Source organism: Schistocerca nitens, chromosome 8 (genome assembly GCF_023898315.1).
Source record: "Schistocerca nitens isolate TAMUIC-IGC-003100 chromosome 8, iqSchNite1.1, whole genome shotgun sequence".
Taxonomy (NCBI): Eukaryota; Metazoa; Arthropoda; class Insecta; order Orthoptera; family Acrididae; genus Schistocerca; species Schistocerca nitens.
Genome location: NC_064621.1, coordinates 367,624,165 through 367,639,795, shown reverse-complemented (window position 1 = coordinate 367,639,795; position 15,631 = coordinate 367,624,165). Strand labels below are relative to the sequence as shown.

Here is a 15,631-nt window from a genome sequence, read left to right as displayed (position 1 = left end):
AGACGAACAGTTGGTAACAGGTAGGTATTTTAAATTAAAATGCAGAACGTAGGTACGTTTGAACATTTTATTTCGGTTGTTCCAATGTGATACATCTACCTTTGTGTACTTATCATTTCTGAGAACGCATGCTGTTACAGCGTGATTACCTATAAATACCACATTAATGCAATAAATGCTCAAAATGATGTCCGCCAACCTCAATGCATTTGGCAATACGTGTAACGACATTCCACTCAACAGCGAGTACTTCGCCTTCCATAATGTTCGCACATGCACTAACAATGCGCTGACGCATGTTGTCAGGCGTTGTCGGTGGATCACGATAGAAAATATCCTTCAACTTTTCCCGCAGAAAGAAATCCGGGGACGTCAGATCCGGTGAGCGTGTAGGCCATGGTATGGTGCTTCGAAGATAAAATCCACCTGTCATTAAATATGCTATTCAATACCGCTTCAACCGCACGTGAGCTATGTGCCGGACATCCATCATGTTGTAGCTACATCGCCACTCTGTCATGCAGTGAAACATTTTGTAGTAACATCGGTAGAACATTATGTAGGAAATCAACATACATTGCACCATTTAGATTGCCATCGATAAAATGGGGGCCAATTATCATTCCTCCCATAATGCGGCACCATACATTAACCCACCAAGGTCGCGGATGTTCCACTTGTTGCAGCCATCGTGGATTTTCCGTTGCCCAATAGTGCATATTATGCCGGTTTACGTTACCGCTGTCGGTGAATAACACCTCGTCGCTAAATAGAACGTGTGCAAAAAATCTGTCACCGTCCCGTAACTTCTCTTGTGCCCAGTACAGAACTGTACACGACGTTCAGAGTCTTCGCCATGCAATTCCTGGTGCATAGAAATATGGTACGGGTGCAATCGATGTTGATGTAGCATTCTCAACACCGACATTTTTGAGATTCCCGATTCTCACGCAATTTGTCTGTTACTGATGTGCGGATTAGCCGCGTCAATAGCTAAAACACCTACTTGGGCATCATCATGTGTTGCAGGTCGTGGCTGACGTTTCACATGTCGCTGAACGCTTCCTGTTTCCTTAAATAACGTAACTATCCGGCGAACGGTTCGGTCACTTGGATGATGTTGTCCAGGATACCGAGCAGCATACATAGCACACGCCCGTTGGGCATTTTGGTCACAATAGCCATACATCAACACGACATCGACCTTTTCCGCAATTGGTCAACGGTCCATTTTAACACGGGTACTGTATCTCGAAGCAAATACCGTCCGCACTGGTGTAATGTTACGTGATACCACGTACTTATACGTTTGTGACTATTACAGTGCCATCTATCACAAAGCGAAAAAAGTGGTCCAAATAAAACATTCATATTTCTTTACGTTCTACACGAATATGTAATAAAACATGGGGGTTCCTATTTAAAAAAAAAAACGCAGTTGATATCCGTTTGACCTATGGCAGCGCCATCTAAAGGGCCAAACATAGCGCCATCTGGTTTCCCCCTTCAAGCGAGACGAGTTTCGTTCTTTGTAGTTTTTTCGTTTGATGCTTATTTCGTGATATATTTGGCCCGTTCATTATCAATGGACCACCCTGTCCATCTGTGATTATTACTTTACGTATGAAATATTCCATTGCAGATTAACAAAAATGAATTTCTTTGAATATTCCGAAATAATGACTCAAGTTTTACTTTTATTCAACTACTAAAGCTGTTTGTGCAAGAATGAAAATATTATTGTCCATCGAACTTAGCAAACATTTTCACGTTGCAGTGGATTTTTGTTTAACTGGATATACCCCTCCTAGCTTTGAAGCATAAGACTATCTTTATCATATGAAAATGTTTTCTTTTATATTGCTAGGCTCTCCTGAAAAATTATCCACTTTTAAATACACTTTACGATATGTTCAGAATTGACCATTTTTTGAATGAAAGTTTATAAAAGCTGCAGCTTGTATCCACCTGTGAATGCACAAGATAAAATCTACTATCTCCTTTTATTCTACGTCTGGAATGCTGTGAATAGAAACACGTTATTGTTTTCGTTCACCTCTACCTGTACCCCTTTCAGGATGTAGTCGTTATTGCGATCGTATATTTAAATCTGCCCGTGCTGCAGACTGATCGCTCGCGGCGCAACTCCGCACCGCCAGCGATATCCAATAAAATGCTGAAATTTCTTAAAGAAAATGGGTAATGTCCGGTGCGAACTTTGCAGTAATTGTGACAAACAGATTTTACTAGATAAATATATTTTAACAGAAACAATTAGAATCTTTACACACCTTTTACAATGCCAGCTACAAATGGCGTCGATCATCGACTTATGACAAATGAAGACTACCTAAGAGCCTAACGCAATGTCACGGGTTCCTCTCCCATTCAGTCCGTCCAGAAGACAAGCGATTCTATTACGATATACTGCCTATTTATATCTTAACTAATTTTTCTACAGTCTTTGTCATTTCTCGTTACATACCGCTTCTTCTGTGGCTGGTTTCACATCCTCCGCCACAGATAGTATTTCACACTCTTTGAATAATCATTTATAATAGCAAAATTCGTAATTATACTTTTCCTCACAAAGTGTCCTTTTGAAATTCATTTAACAGAAATACATATAAATCATTTGTTACAGTAAGCATTATACATCGAAATGTTCTTTTAACTTTCACTTTGGATGCGTGCTGCCAGAGAACGTTACAGATGTTAACACTATTGTGATTATATGTCTTACTTATTTTCTTGATTTAGATACCGCATGTTTGTATGATGATCTGAAGATGAACGTTTATGCCGTTTAAAACTGGTAATCACTGTTTTCTGTGTTGTCATCTTGGCCAAATAAAACCTTGATAAAATCTACAACAATCAAAAGAATTACCTTTTCGAGATAAATCGAAATATCATGAAATAATAAACAGTTTACTGTACTTCGTTTTCCTCGCATCTGTCTCATTTTCGTTTAACTGTCCCTTATACAGGGTGTCCCAGCTATCTTGTCCAACCAAAATATCTCTGGAACAATAACAGCTATTGGAAAACGACTTTCACCGGTATCAATGTAGGGCTGGGGCCCATGAATGTACATATTTGGAAACATTCTAAAACGAAAGCATATGTGTTTTTTACCACAAACTTATGTTTTTTATATGGACCTACTATATTTTTTCTTCAGCAACCCATAGCATGACAAAGCACATACACAATGGCGTTGATTGCATCGGAATATTCCCATTACATACAGAGATATTAAGACGCGAAGTTGACGCTTGAAACACCCGACATGCGCTGCTAGCGCACGTCCTGAGGCTCAGGCGTGAACCCCATGCTGCCCGTAATCGCGATGTGATTGACATGCGTAATCACACTTCCATACTTACCCAGAGGTCCGAAACGAATAATACGGTCTGCTGCCATCCTGCTGCGATTACGGGCAGCATGGGGTTCACGCCTGAGCCTCAGGACGTGCGCTAGCAGCGCATGTCGGGTGTTTCAAGCGTCAACTTCGCGTCTCAATATCTCGGGATGTAATGGGAATATTCCGATGCAATCAACGCCATTGTGTATGTGCTTTGTCATGCTATGGATTGCTGAAGAAAAAATATAGGAGGTCCATTTAAAAAAACATAAGTTTGTGTTAAAAAACACATATGCTTTCGTTTTAGAATGTTTCCAAATATGTACATTCATGGACCCCAGCCCCGCACTGATACCGATGAAAGTCGTTTTCCAATAGCTGTTATTGTTCCAGAGATATTTTGGGTGGACAAATAGTTAGGACACCCTGTATAAACAAAAATATCGGAGTAGCGTTCTCGTAAAACAAACGTCATAATGTTGGTACGTCGCAGTTGGTCTAAGGAAGGTATTTTGAGACGTCGATAACTATCAGGGATACCGAGCGAGATGAAGAGGTGATTAAGCTATTGGGTTCGCAAGCAGGACAGCTTGTTTCCAACTTTTCTAGTTGATACGTCAGTGTTATTGATTTTGTTTACTACAGACAGCTAAGCGGAGCTCGTTTCTTACCATTCCGCACAATTTATTTGTGTGCTTCGGAAATTGAAAATGAAGGCTTCAATCGAATAATTGTCAATGGAAATTCACGATGCTTAACTTCGCCAACATACCGCTCCAATGTTCATTGTAGAGAAAACTGGGTTTGGGATACATGAAAAAACGATAGCTCAGTACCGTTTACTTACTGCAGTTTTTGTAAATTAATTTATGTTTATCACACCCCTTCTCTCGTATTTTACCAGTTTTTTAAACACGTTATGTTGATGACTTGTTTCCTTACTAATTGTCTGTTCTAGAAGTACATTTTAATGTCATGTTACTCTACGTCAAGATTCCTCTTTGTACATACATTTTATCGATCATTTATTTTATTTCATTTTATTGGAAACTACGGCTGATTTGTGGATCATATTTATTTTACTTTTAATTTGAAAAGTAATTAATATGATGTAATCATGGTTTTTATCGCCAGAGTGCACGGTTTATCATGTACTATTCTCTTGTATACCCACGAACAAACTCTTTTACATGCCACGTTAGACAGTCCGACAACGGACAGATGTCAAGTGGCCCTGTTGTGGTGCAACATTTGGCATTGCTAGATCCAGCGTGCGGTCTCGACACAGAACGAGAGTAATGTGTGGTTTGTATCACTAGCGACAAGGTGAGTAGAGACTAATTGCATTAATAGTTTGTCGTTAACGCAATTCTGTGGAGTAGGGAACTTGGAGAAGGGAAAACAAGAGTCGGCCTCCTGTCACCTATGCAAAAGGTTTATTCTGTGTGGAGTGCAATTATTGAAAACAGCTCCAAGTGACCCAGCGCTGAGCATATTCGACAGGCAGATACTAACAGAGTGAAGGCGGTGCAAGATCAGCTTCTGACTTCATACCACACGGGCGGCCACCTTCTCTTTCTCATTGTTGTCTTCTGGTTCGTCCAATACGGCTACCATCTGTACTGTAGTGCATCTGCGAAATGCCAACGAACACACTGTCCCATGAGAAGAGGACTGTATTCCAATAATAGCTCATCCTTTGCGAACCGTCCATCAACCGCGGAAAGTTTTGGAACGACAAATATTGGAACTTTCGGTTTCTGCCTCTCGTGGTGAGTTCTCTAAGATGCCGTCCTGGCTATGTACTTGAGCTGACTTCTTCAGACCGGAAACACGCCACGTAGCCAGTAGTGCCTGTTTAATGCAGCTGTGCCTGGCCCAGCACAGCAGGTAAGAGGATGTGCCAGCCTTTCTGTGGTGTCACCGCCAGACACCACACTTGCTAGGTGGTAGCCTTTAAATCGGCCGCGGTCCGTTAGTATACGTCGGACCCGCGTGTCGCCACTATCAGTGATTGCAGACCGAGCGCCGCTACACGGCAGGTCTAGTCTAGAGAGACTCCCTAGCACTCGCCCCAGTTGTACAGACGACTTTGGTAGCGATGGTTCACTGTCTACATACGCTCTCATTTGCAGAGACGACAGTTTAGCATAGCCTTCAGCTACGTCATTTGCTACAACCTAGAAAGGCGCCATATTCATTTACTACAATTACTATCTTCAAGAATGTATTCTCAACAAATAATATTGTGAATCATGTACCGTTAAGAGCGACGTTCATCATCAATGGATTACAGTTAAGTATCAAACTAATTACGTCCGCTTTGTGAATTCTCATTCTTTGTCATGTTCCAGACCTCACGTCAGTATAGTTCTTTCCTCCTCACGCCAGCCTGCGTGAGCTAAAACGCGTGCATTTCAGCCTCCACTCGTAACACGGTGTTGGCTCTTCTGCTAACACAAAACGTTCTCTCTGCAACTTTTGCCTGTGCCCGGTGTGGTGTCACCGCCAGACACTACACTTGCTAGGTGGTAGCTTAAATCGGCCGCGGTCCATTAGTACATGTCGGACCCGCGTGTCGCCACTGAGTGATCGTAGACCGAGCGCCACCACACGGCAGGTCTAGAGAGACGTACGAGCACTCGCCCCAGTTGTACGACGACGTTGCTAGCGACTACACTGACGAAGCCTTTCTCTCATTTGCCGAGAGACAGTTAGAATAGCCTTCAGCTAAGTCCATGGCTACGACCTAGCAAGGCGCCGTTAACCATTTGTAACGTTGCATGTACCTCAAGATAGAGTCTCACTTGTATCATCCAGAATGCTGTATACCAAAGGACAATATAAAAGTTAAGTGTTCTAGTAGCTACGTTCTTTTCTTTATCACATTCATTACGAATCCTGTTCCAGACTTAACGCCAGACGGCGTGAGTTGACGCGTGCCCTTTCGGCTACTTCACTGTGGACTGGCTGCCTTAACAGTCCACTACACCCGGCACAACGGTATTTTAAGTCTTTTCACGTTACCATGTTACTGTTTGTTTGTTGATCGAAATCAGTTTGATTTACATTGTTTATACATTGGAAATGAAGTCCCATGATTCTTGACAGAGCGTAGACAAGGTCCTAATGGAGGTGGTTTGCCGTTGCGTTCCTCCGACCTTAATGTGGATGAATGATGATGATGAAGACGACGCAACAACACCCAGTCATTTCGGGGCAGGTGAAAATCCCTGATTCCGCCGGGAATCGAACCCTGGTCCCCGTGCTCGGCAAGCGAGAACACTACCGTGAGACCACGAGCGGCGGCCGTGTTTATACATTACTGTTCATTAAAAATGCAACACCAAGATGGCGATATGCAATAAACATCAAACTGCCATGAAGTGTATTAAAAGGGTTCGACAAAATCGTGGAAACAAATAAACACAGCACATTACCGTGCCTAATACGGTGTAGGAAAACCGTTGGCATTCAAAAGAACTTCCAGTCGTCTCGGTGTGGATAAGGACAAGTCCTATGTGATTATAAGCAGAATCTTAAACCATTCTTCCTGGAAAATAGTGGCAAGTTCAGGTAGTGACGATGGATAGCGATCACACACCCTTCTCTCCAAAGTAGACCGCAAAGGCTCAATAACGTTGAGATCAGACTGCGGTGGCCGAGGGATATGTGATAATTCGTTTTCGTGATCAGCAAAGCAATCCTGCACAATGCGAGCTGTGTGGACACGGGCCCTGTCATCACGAAACGTAGCATTACCATTGGGCGATAAAAACTGTAGCATGGGACAGAACTGATCAGTCAAAATATATAATCGTTGGCAGTAACGCGATCTTGCAGAGTAACCTTGCAGTCTATGGGATATCAGAATATGGCTGCCTAAATCACTATTGGCAACAAGCAGTTTGCATCAGAGGCTTAGAGTGGCGTGCGGGGATCAGTTATTAGGGTTTCTTCCTGCTCCATTACGTAGAAGGAGCGCGGGAAGGATGACTGTATGAATTCCTTTGTGTGTGCAGTATTTATTGTAATCTTATCGTCACGATCCCTATGTGAGCGATACGTACGAGATTGTGGAGTAGTCATTTAAAGCCGCTTCTTGAAGCTTCGTTAATAGATCGTTTACGTCTGTCTTCAAGAGTCTTCCAGTTCAGTTTCCTCAGTATCCGCGTGACAGAGTCCCATGGATTAAAAAAAACCTGTGGCCATTTGTGCTGCCATTCTCAGTGTACGTTCGATACTCCATGTTACTCCTATTTGCTACGGCTCCCACACACATAAACAATATTCTAGAACCGGACGCACGAGTGATTTGAAAGCAATCTCTTTTGTAGACTGATTGCACTTTCCCAGTATTCTACCACTACGAAGTCTACCACCTGTTTTACACACGAGTGAACCTACGTGCTCATTCTATTTCATATTCCTACAAAGTGTTACACCCAAGCATTTGTATGAGTTGGCCGATTCCAAAAGTGACAGATTGATATTATAGTCATAGGATACTACGTTTTTTCCTTTTATGAAGTGCGAAATTTTACATTTCTGAAAATTTAGAGCAAGTTGCCAATCTCTGGACCACATCGAAATCTCATCAAGGTCTGACTGAATATTTGTGCAGCTTCTGTCAGATAGTGTGAAACAAGACTAACGCGACCAAATTACTTTCTTTAGTTATTCCATAGACCAGGTTTTGTGGTTTCTGCAACATGTTTTTCTGTTACGGGCATTTGCATCCCTGGTGAGTGGTTTTGAAATTCCAGCTCCCACTGCGATTCCCTGCTTATGGAGATTCCATCGTGATGCTTTTGGCGTTGACTGTGTTGGCGCGTACGACTTTAGTAATGCAGCGACTTTTGTAGCAGCCGTCCTCTTGTCTTTCGTTAAACCCTCTTCAAGTACATACTTATGTGGATATGGTGTCTGTTCTTTCGGACATGTCCGAAAGAACAGACACCATATCCACATAAGTATTTAGTTCTGGCAACACCAGCCATGACCTTCTTCTGTGCGGATGCACACATATCCTCCAAACTCTTACGGGACTTGGTAAGAATGTCTTCCACGAGTAATGAGTGTGTTGGGGTCGGATACTACGAATGTAGCGTGTGGACATACAAGGTGAGAATGTGGGTCTCGCGGAAGGCGTGCGCGAGATAGTCCCTGCAGTCGCGCTATACTCTGTGCCCTTGGTGGCTCAGATGGATAGAGCGTCTGTCATGTAAGCAGGAGATCCAGGGTTCGAGTCCCGGTCGCGGCGCACATTCTCACCTGTCCCCGTTGATATATATCAACGCCCGTTAGCAGCTGAAGGTATTAATATAATTCAAATTTCGCTCTTCAATTACCGTCCGTCCCAATCACTCAACACACACTTTCATCGGCGTCGTGACTTAGCGGATGAGGTTTCCCGCTTTCCCTGTATGCGGTATAAATCTTCGATGTACTGCCTGTTGAAACATGAATCTGTTCTGTATCTTAATTACAGAAGCACCCCACTACACGAGCATTAATAATTTCCCCACGTTGAACTTCATTAAGCACCGCCATCATGCACTCACATCTACACAGGACACAGTTCTCGCCACGACTCACACTTGGAAAATATTGAAGGTGTTCCTCAGGCGCTGATCGTGGTCAGACACAAGAGCGCTGCCTGCAGGCTTGGCCAACATCTGCATTTATGTTCAGGCATCCATTGCTCGTGATGTTTTCATATTTTTGTCTAACCGCTGTATGCCTTAACATGCAAGTGATCAGCATTTCGGTGCAACTGCACGAAGGACGTACCAGTAACGCTATGTACATTCCAGAACGATATTTTCACTCTGCAGCGGAGTGTGCGCTGATATGAAACTTCCTGGCAGATTAAAACTGTGTGCCGGACCGAGACTCGAACTCGGGAGTCGTGCTTGGGTAGTTCAGTTGGTAGAACACTTGCCCGCGAAAGGTAAAGGTCCCAAGTTCGAGTCTCGGTCCGGCACACAGTTTTAATATGCCAGGAAGTTTCATATCAGCGCACGCTCCGCTGCAGAGTGAAAATCTCATTCTGGAAACATCCTCCAGACTGTGGCTAAGCCATGTCTCCGCAATATGCTTTCATTCAGCAGTGCTAGTTCTGCAAGGTTCGCAGGAGAGCTTCTGTAAAGTTTGGCAGGTAGGAGGCGAGATACTGGCAGAAGTAAAGCTGTGAGGACTGGGCGTGAGTCGTGCTTGGGTAGCTCAGTTGGTAGAGCACTTGCCCGCGAAAGGCAAAGGTCCCGAGTTCGAGTCTCGGTCCGGCACACAGTTTTAAACTGCCAGGAAGTTTCGCTATGTACATTCTTTGTATAGGGAAAGATTACGCAACGTTCTTATTCAGAAACTGCAGTTGGATGTCGGTTGTTTGTGAGATGACGGTATTATGCCTTCTGTATGGACGTACCGGAATTCAGTAGTGGTACAATTGTGGCCTACCGAGACCGTTTATCGTTCCGCGGTATTGCTGCTCGCACTGGATGGATACCACATTTGTCTTTCGAATATCGAATCTATAGATTCTGGAGGATTATATACACCGCGTTTCAGGAATTCAACTGCGGCGAGAGGACAGGTGTATTGCTCCCTCGGCCATTTTGGATCTTACAGCGATGTCAAGCACCATGAATCAAAATACGGGGTGATTATAATTAAAGTCAAACTTTCAAAACGCTGTAGAAATAACACCACTAGTCAGAATGACGTCAAATTGCAACGGAATATAATCGGAGAACTAGGAAAACGTATGGCAGAAGAAAAAAATTGTGTGAAAATTGATCAATAGATGGCGCTGTATGTGTCAGAATACGTAAATAAAAACACCTGTCATGCGTACGACCCATTGAAGTTGGTATACACACGCCGGGTACACGATTAGTCCTCCTTTTGCGTCTGCGAAGTTCGACATGACTGTCTCAATGCAGGATCGCGTTTTGCTTGTAAAGCTGTATTACTGTGCACACGTCGCTGAGCAGAAGTTCCGGACACTAAAGGGTTTGAAAAAATGCGTTGGTCCGATGACTGCCGTGGGTCTGGAGAAAATGATTCGTAAATTCGAAAAGTCGGCTTCTTTTGGTGTGCAACCTGGTAGAGTGAGGCAAAGAATTGATTCGACGTCAGTGGAAGCAGTGGCCACAGCAATGCAGGAGGAGGCGAGTGGTGGCGTGAAAACGTGTAGTGCACGGAGAATTGCCCGAACATTGGACATACTCGTGAGCACGATGCGTAAAATCCTACGAAACATCCTTCTTTGCTATCCATTCAAAATTTCCCATGTGCACAAGTTACTTCCTGTTGACCTGCCAGCGAGAGATACCTTTGCTTCAGAATTTTTTGCTCGCATGGAGGTGGACAATGATTAGCCGTCGCAGATTGTTTGGACAGACAAAGCCCACTTCCATCTGACAGGATTTGTCAATACACAGAAGTGTCGAATATGGGCAACGGAAAACACACATGCAAATCAATCAGTACCACTTCATACTATAAAGGGGTTCACGGCATCATTTATCATAGGGCCATATTTTTTCTAAGAGACAGGTGCTTCCGGTCCTGTTAGCTGTACCGTCACTGGTAAGCGCTATGAGTGTCTTTTGCGCAACCACGTCATGTGTGGATGGGATCATTTTTATGCCTGATGGCGCACCCCCGCACATTCAAATCCAGTTAAGCAGCTGCTGAAGCGTCATTTCGGATTTGCTAGAATTATCATCCGCCATTTCCCTACAGCCTGGCCGTCCCGATCACCTGATCTTAATCCGTGTGGCTTCTGGCCGTGGGTCTACCTGAAAGATGTTGCGTTCAGTGATCCCACTGCACTGAAGGCACACACTGCGCAGCACATTCTGAACGTGACCCCGGGAACACTTCGAGCAGTTGTGGAACATGCTGTTTCTCGATGTCAGCTTGTTGCAGAAAACGGTGGACAGCAAAATGAACATGTTTTGCGCCAGCATTAATACCCCTATTTGACTTTGATTGATGCTTTTCATGTGGGTTTTGGCCTGGAGACAGTTTTTGCTCTCAGGAGAATTAAAAACTGGTATGAGTGATGCTTTTTACGCGATTTGTGCCCTCAGGACAGTTAGAAACCGGTTTTTCCCATCCTATGTGATATGACCTTGTCATGGTGGATGGGCTTACGTAACTAACAGTATCACACCTGTACACCGATGCACACTGAGCAGTACAGTTTGTTTATCGTCAAACGTACACCTCAGGCATTGTTGTATGATTCATTTGTGATTTTTGGTCGATCATTATTAAATTATGACCTTACTACGCCATCTATTTGTAGCTATTTCTTTTTCTTTTGCCATACACTTTCCCCCTTCTCCGATAATATTCCGCTGCAATTTGACGTCATTCTGACCAGTGGTGTTGCTTCTACGGGCAGGTTTGCAGCAACGAAAGTATGCTCACGAATTGTGCGGCTCCGTTGACTTTCCCACCGTGGCGTTTCCGACTCTCGTGCAGGTGCTGCATATACTGTGGCACTTTCCACTAGCCAATTTTCCACTGTGCTACTTTCGAGCAATGCCTCCCTCAATGTTGCGGCTTCCTTCGACAGTCTAGAATGTCATGGCTAAAGTATTTGTAGTTGGGGACACCACGTTGACGCACGAGACCGCAGTGTACGGTCTGCAAGTCAACGACAGTGTGCCGGCATATGGAGCACCACGGACTGTCGTCTCGACGAGCATTGTTGCGGTTTCCTTTGACGCGGCAGCAGAGAGAATCTCGCCGACGTTAGTGTCTTCAGCAATGACGCACGGGACACAAGAACAGGTCCACGTCGTCTTTTCAGTCGAGTGTTACTTGTGTGTACGCTAATTCGTTGGACATACTCGTGTGTCGAGGTTCCGAAGAGAATGAACGATACCGATTCCATTCGTCACCAAGATGCGGACCTAACGTGTGGCGTGGTGGTGTCGGATAATATTGGACACGCCACACAGTCACCTCTGGTTCATATAGCCGTTAATTTCGACAAAAGGCTTTATATTTGTGACATACTGAACCTGACACCTGGTCACAGGTTGCCAATATACTGGCACACTGAACACTATGTTTGAGGTTAAGCTGCTTGGAACATGTATCTGTCTATCAACACAATTCGGCGTGATATCCATCCATGTTAGAGCCATTGTTACTGCCAGATGTACTTCATTTGGTGCGCGCACGGTTAGTACAATTGGCAGTCATTTCTGGAAACCTTTAATATCCCGTTATCTGCTCTCCTTCGGTGTGTTTCTAATGGCCAGCAGTGGTAGATCTGAAGTTGATCTTATAGTAGAAATCAGCTGTGGTATGACTAAGAGATGTGATTATCGTCTGCCTAAATAAAAGGGAAAAAGGATGTAAATGAATAATTGTCCGAATACTCTCAGATGGGTCGTGGTGAACGTGAGGTGAGCGGGCGGCAGACTACCTGCTGCTGCTGGCGAGATGATGAGGTCTCCCACGGAGCAGCCGCCCGCGCTCTCGCCGCCGACCGTCACCCTGGCAGGGTCGCCACCGAACGCCGCGATGTTGCGCTGCACCCAGCTCAGCGCCAGCATCTGGTCCCGCAGGCCTGCGTTGCCGGGAGCCGCCTCGTCCCCGGTGCTCAGGAAACCTGCGTCAAGGGACATCAGTTCTAAGTGTAACGTGTAAACACTTGTACCAAATCTCTACCGCCATAGCACGGATAGTGATCTCGATGCGGGCACTTCCATGTTTACAGACTGTAATTCTACATCTACACTACTGGACATTAAAATTTCTACACCACGGATATGACGTGCTACAGACGCGAAATTTAACCGACAGGAAGAAGATGCTGTGATATACTAATGATTAGCTTTTCAGAGCATTCGCACAAGGTTGCCGCCGGTGGCGACACCTACAACGTGCTGACATGAGGAAACTTTCCAACCGATTTCTCATACACAAACAGCAGTTGACTGGCGTTGCCTGGTGAAACGTTGTTGTGATGCCTCGTGTAAGGAGGAGTAATGCGTACCATCACGTTTCCGACTTTGATAAAGGTCGGATTGTAGCCTATCGCGATTACGGTTTATCGTATCGCGACATTGCCGCTCGCGTTGGTCGAGATCCAATGACTGTTAGCAGAATATGGAATCGGTGGGTACAGGAGGGTAATACGGAACGCCTTTCTGGATCCCAACGGCCTCGTATCACTAGCAGTTGAGATGACAGGCATCTTATCCGCATGGCTCTAACGGATCGTGCAGCCACGTCTCGATCCCTGAGTCAACAGATGGGGACATTAGCAAGACAACAACCATCTGCACGAACAGTTGTACGACGTTTGCAGCAGCATGGACTATGAGCTCGGAGACCATAGCTGCGGTTACCCTTGACGCTGCATCACAGACAGGAGCGCCTGCGGTGGTGTACTCAACGACGAACCTGGGTTCACGAATGGCAAAACGTCATTTTTTCGGATGAATCCTGGTTCTGTTTACAGCATCATGATGGTCGCATCCGTTTTTGGCGACATCGCGGTGAATGTACATTGGAAGCGTGTATTCGTCATCGCTATACTGGCGTATCACCCGGCCTGATGGTATGTGGTGCAATTGGTTACACGTCTCGGTCACATCTTGTTCGCATTGACGGCACTTTGAACAGTGGACGTTACATTTCAGATGTGTTGCGACCCGTGGCTCTACCCTTCATTCGATCCCTGCGAAATCCTACATTTCAGCAGGATAATGCACGACCGCATGTTGCAGGTGCCGTACGGGCCTTTCTGGATACAGAAAATGTTCGACTGCTGCCCTGGACAGCACATTCTCCAGATCTCTTACCTATTGAAAACGTCTGATCAATGGTGGCCGAGCAACTGGCTCGTCACAATACGCCAGTCATTACTCTTGATGAACTGTGGTATCGTGTTGAAGCTAAATGGGCAGCTGTACCTGTACACGCCATCCAAACTCTGTTTGACTCAATGCCCAGGCGTATCAATACCGTTATCACATCCAGAGGTGGTTGTTCTGAGTACTGATTTCTCAGAATCTATGCACCCAAATTGCGTGAAAAGGTAATCACATGTCAGTTCTAGTATAATATACGTGTCCAATGAATACCCGTTTATCATCTGCATTTCTTCTTGGTGTAGCAATTTTAATGGCCAGTAGTGTATGTTGGCGTGAGCAGAATCGCTCGGCAGTCAGCTTCAAATGCCGGTTCTCTAAATTTTTTCAATAGTGGAAAAGAACGTCGCGTTCCCTCCAGGGATTCCCATTTGAGTTCCCGAAGAATCTCCATAATACTTGCTGTTGGTCGAAGCTACCGCCAACAAACCTAGCAGCCTGCCTCTGAATTGCCTCAATAACTTTCTTCAGTCCCACCTACTTCAGATTCCAAACACTCGAGCAGTACCAGCGACCTATATGTGGTCTCCTTTACAGATGAAGCACACTTTCCTAAAATTCTCCCAGTAAACCGAGATCAACCATTTGCCATCCCTGCCACAGTTATCACATGCTCGTTCCACCTCATATCTCTTTGCAACGTTACGCCCTGATAGTTAAACCATTTGACTGTTTGAAGCAGGACACTAGTAATACTGTATCCGAATATTACAGATTTGATCTTCCTACACATTCGCATTCATTAACATTTTTCCACTTTTAGGGCTAGCTGCCATTCATCATACCAACCAGAAATTTTGTGTAAGTCGTCTTGTATCTTCATACAGTCACCAAACTGCGACTCCTTACTGTACACCTCAGCATCATCAGCAAACAACCGCATACTGCTGCCCAGACTGTCCGCCAAATCATTTACGTAATTACCGATGGAGTTAGAGATACTGATGTTCGTTGTAGCTTCTAGCACATCATAGGCAACTCATGGCTCTAAGGACTACAGTCTGATGACCGTCCAAAAGCCACTTACAGGAAACGAATTTCTACGGGAGTGGGCCAAACCGTGGACGTTCACCCAAGTTTTGAAGTGGAGAAAAAAGGAACATTGAGATTTAATGTGCCATCAAAGACTACATCATTAGACATGGAGCACAAGCTTCTTCTTTCAGCGAACCTTAAATGATGTAAGGGAAATACAAGAAATCTAAATTTGTATGGCGGACGAGTATTTGAAGCTCAGACCTCCCAAGTACGGGGATAATGTCGTACCACCGTGCTACCGCCCTCGGTTGTTTAAGCTCCGACAAGACAATAAGTGATACACTTACGTAAGCTTCTCCTACCGGGGTAAATTTCATTAAAA

The 15,631-nt window shown here is 44.7% G+C and overlaps 1 protein-coding gene across 1 annotated transcript in view; it reads right to left on the bottom strand.

Annotated features, from left to right (window-relative positions):
- The window catches only part of LOC126199573 (acetylcholinesterase-like), a 108,081-nt gene that overhangs the window by 43,603 nt on the left and 48,847 nt on the right, over positions 1–15,631 (bottom strand). The window contains exon 4 of the mRNA XM_049936496.1: positions 12,819–13,004. Within this exon, the coding sequence (XP_049792453.1) occupies positions 12,819–13,004 (186 nt within the window). The remainder of the gene's footprint in view (positions 1–12,818; positions 13,005–15,631) is intronic.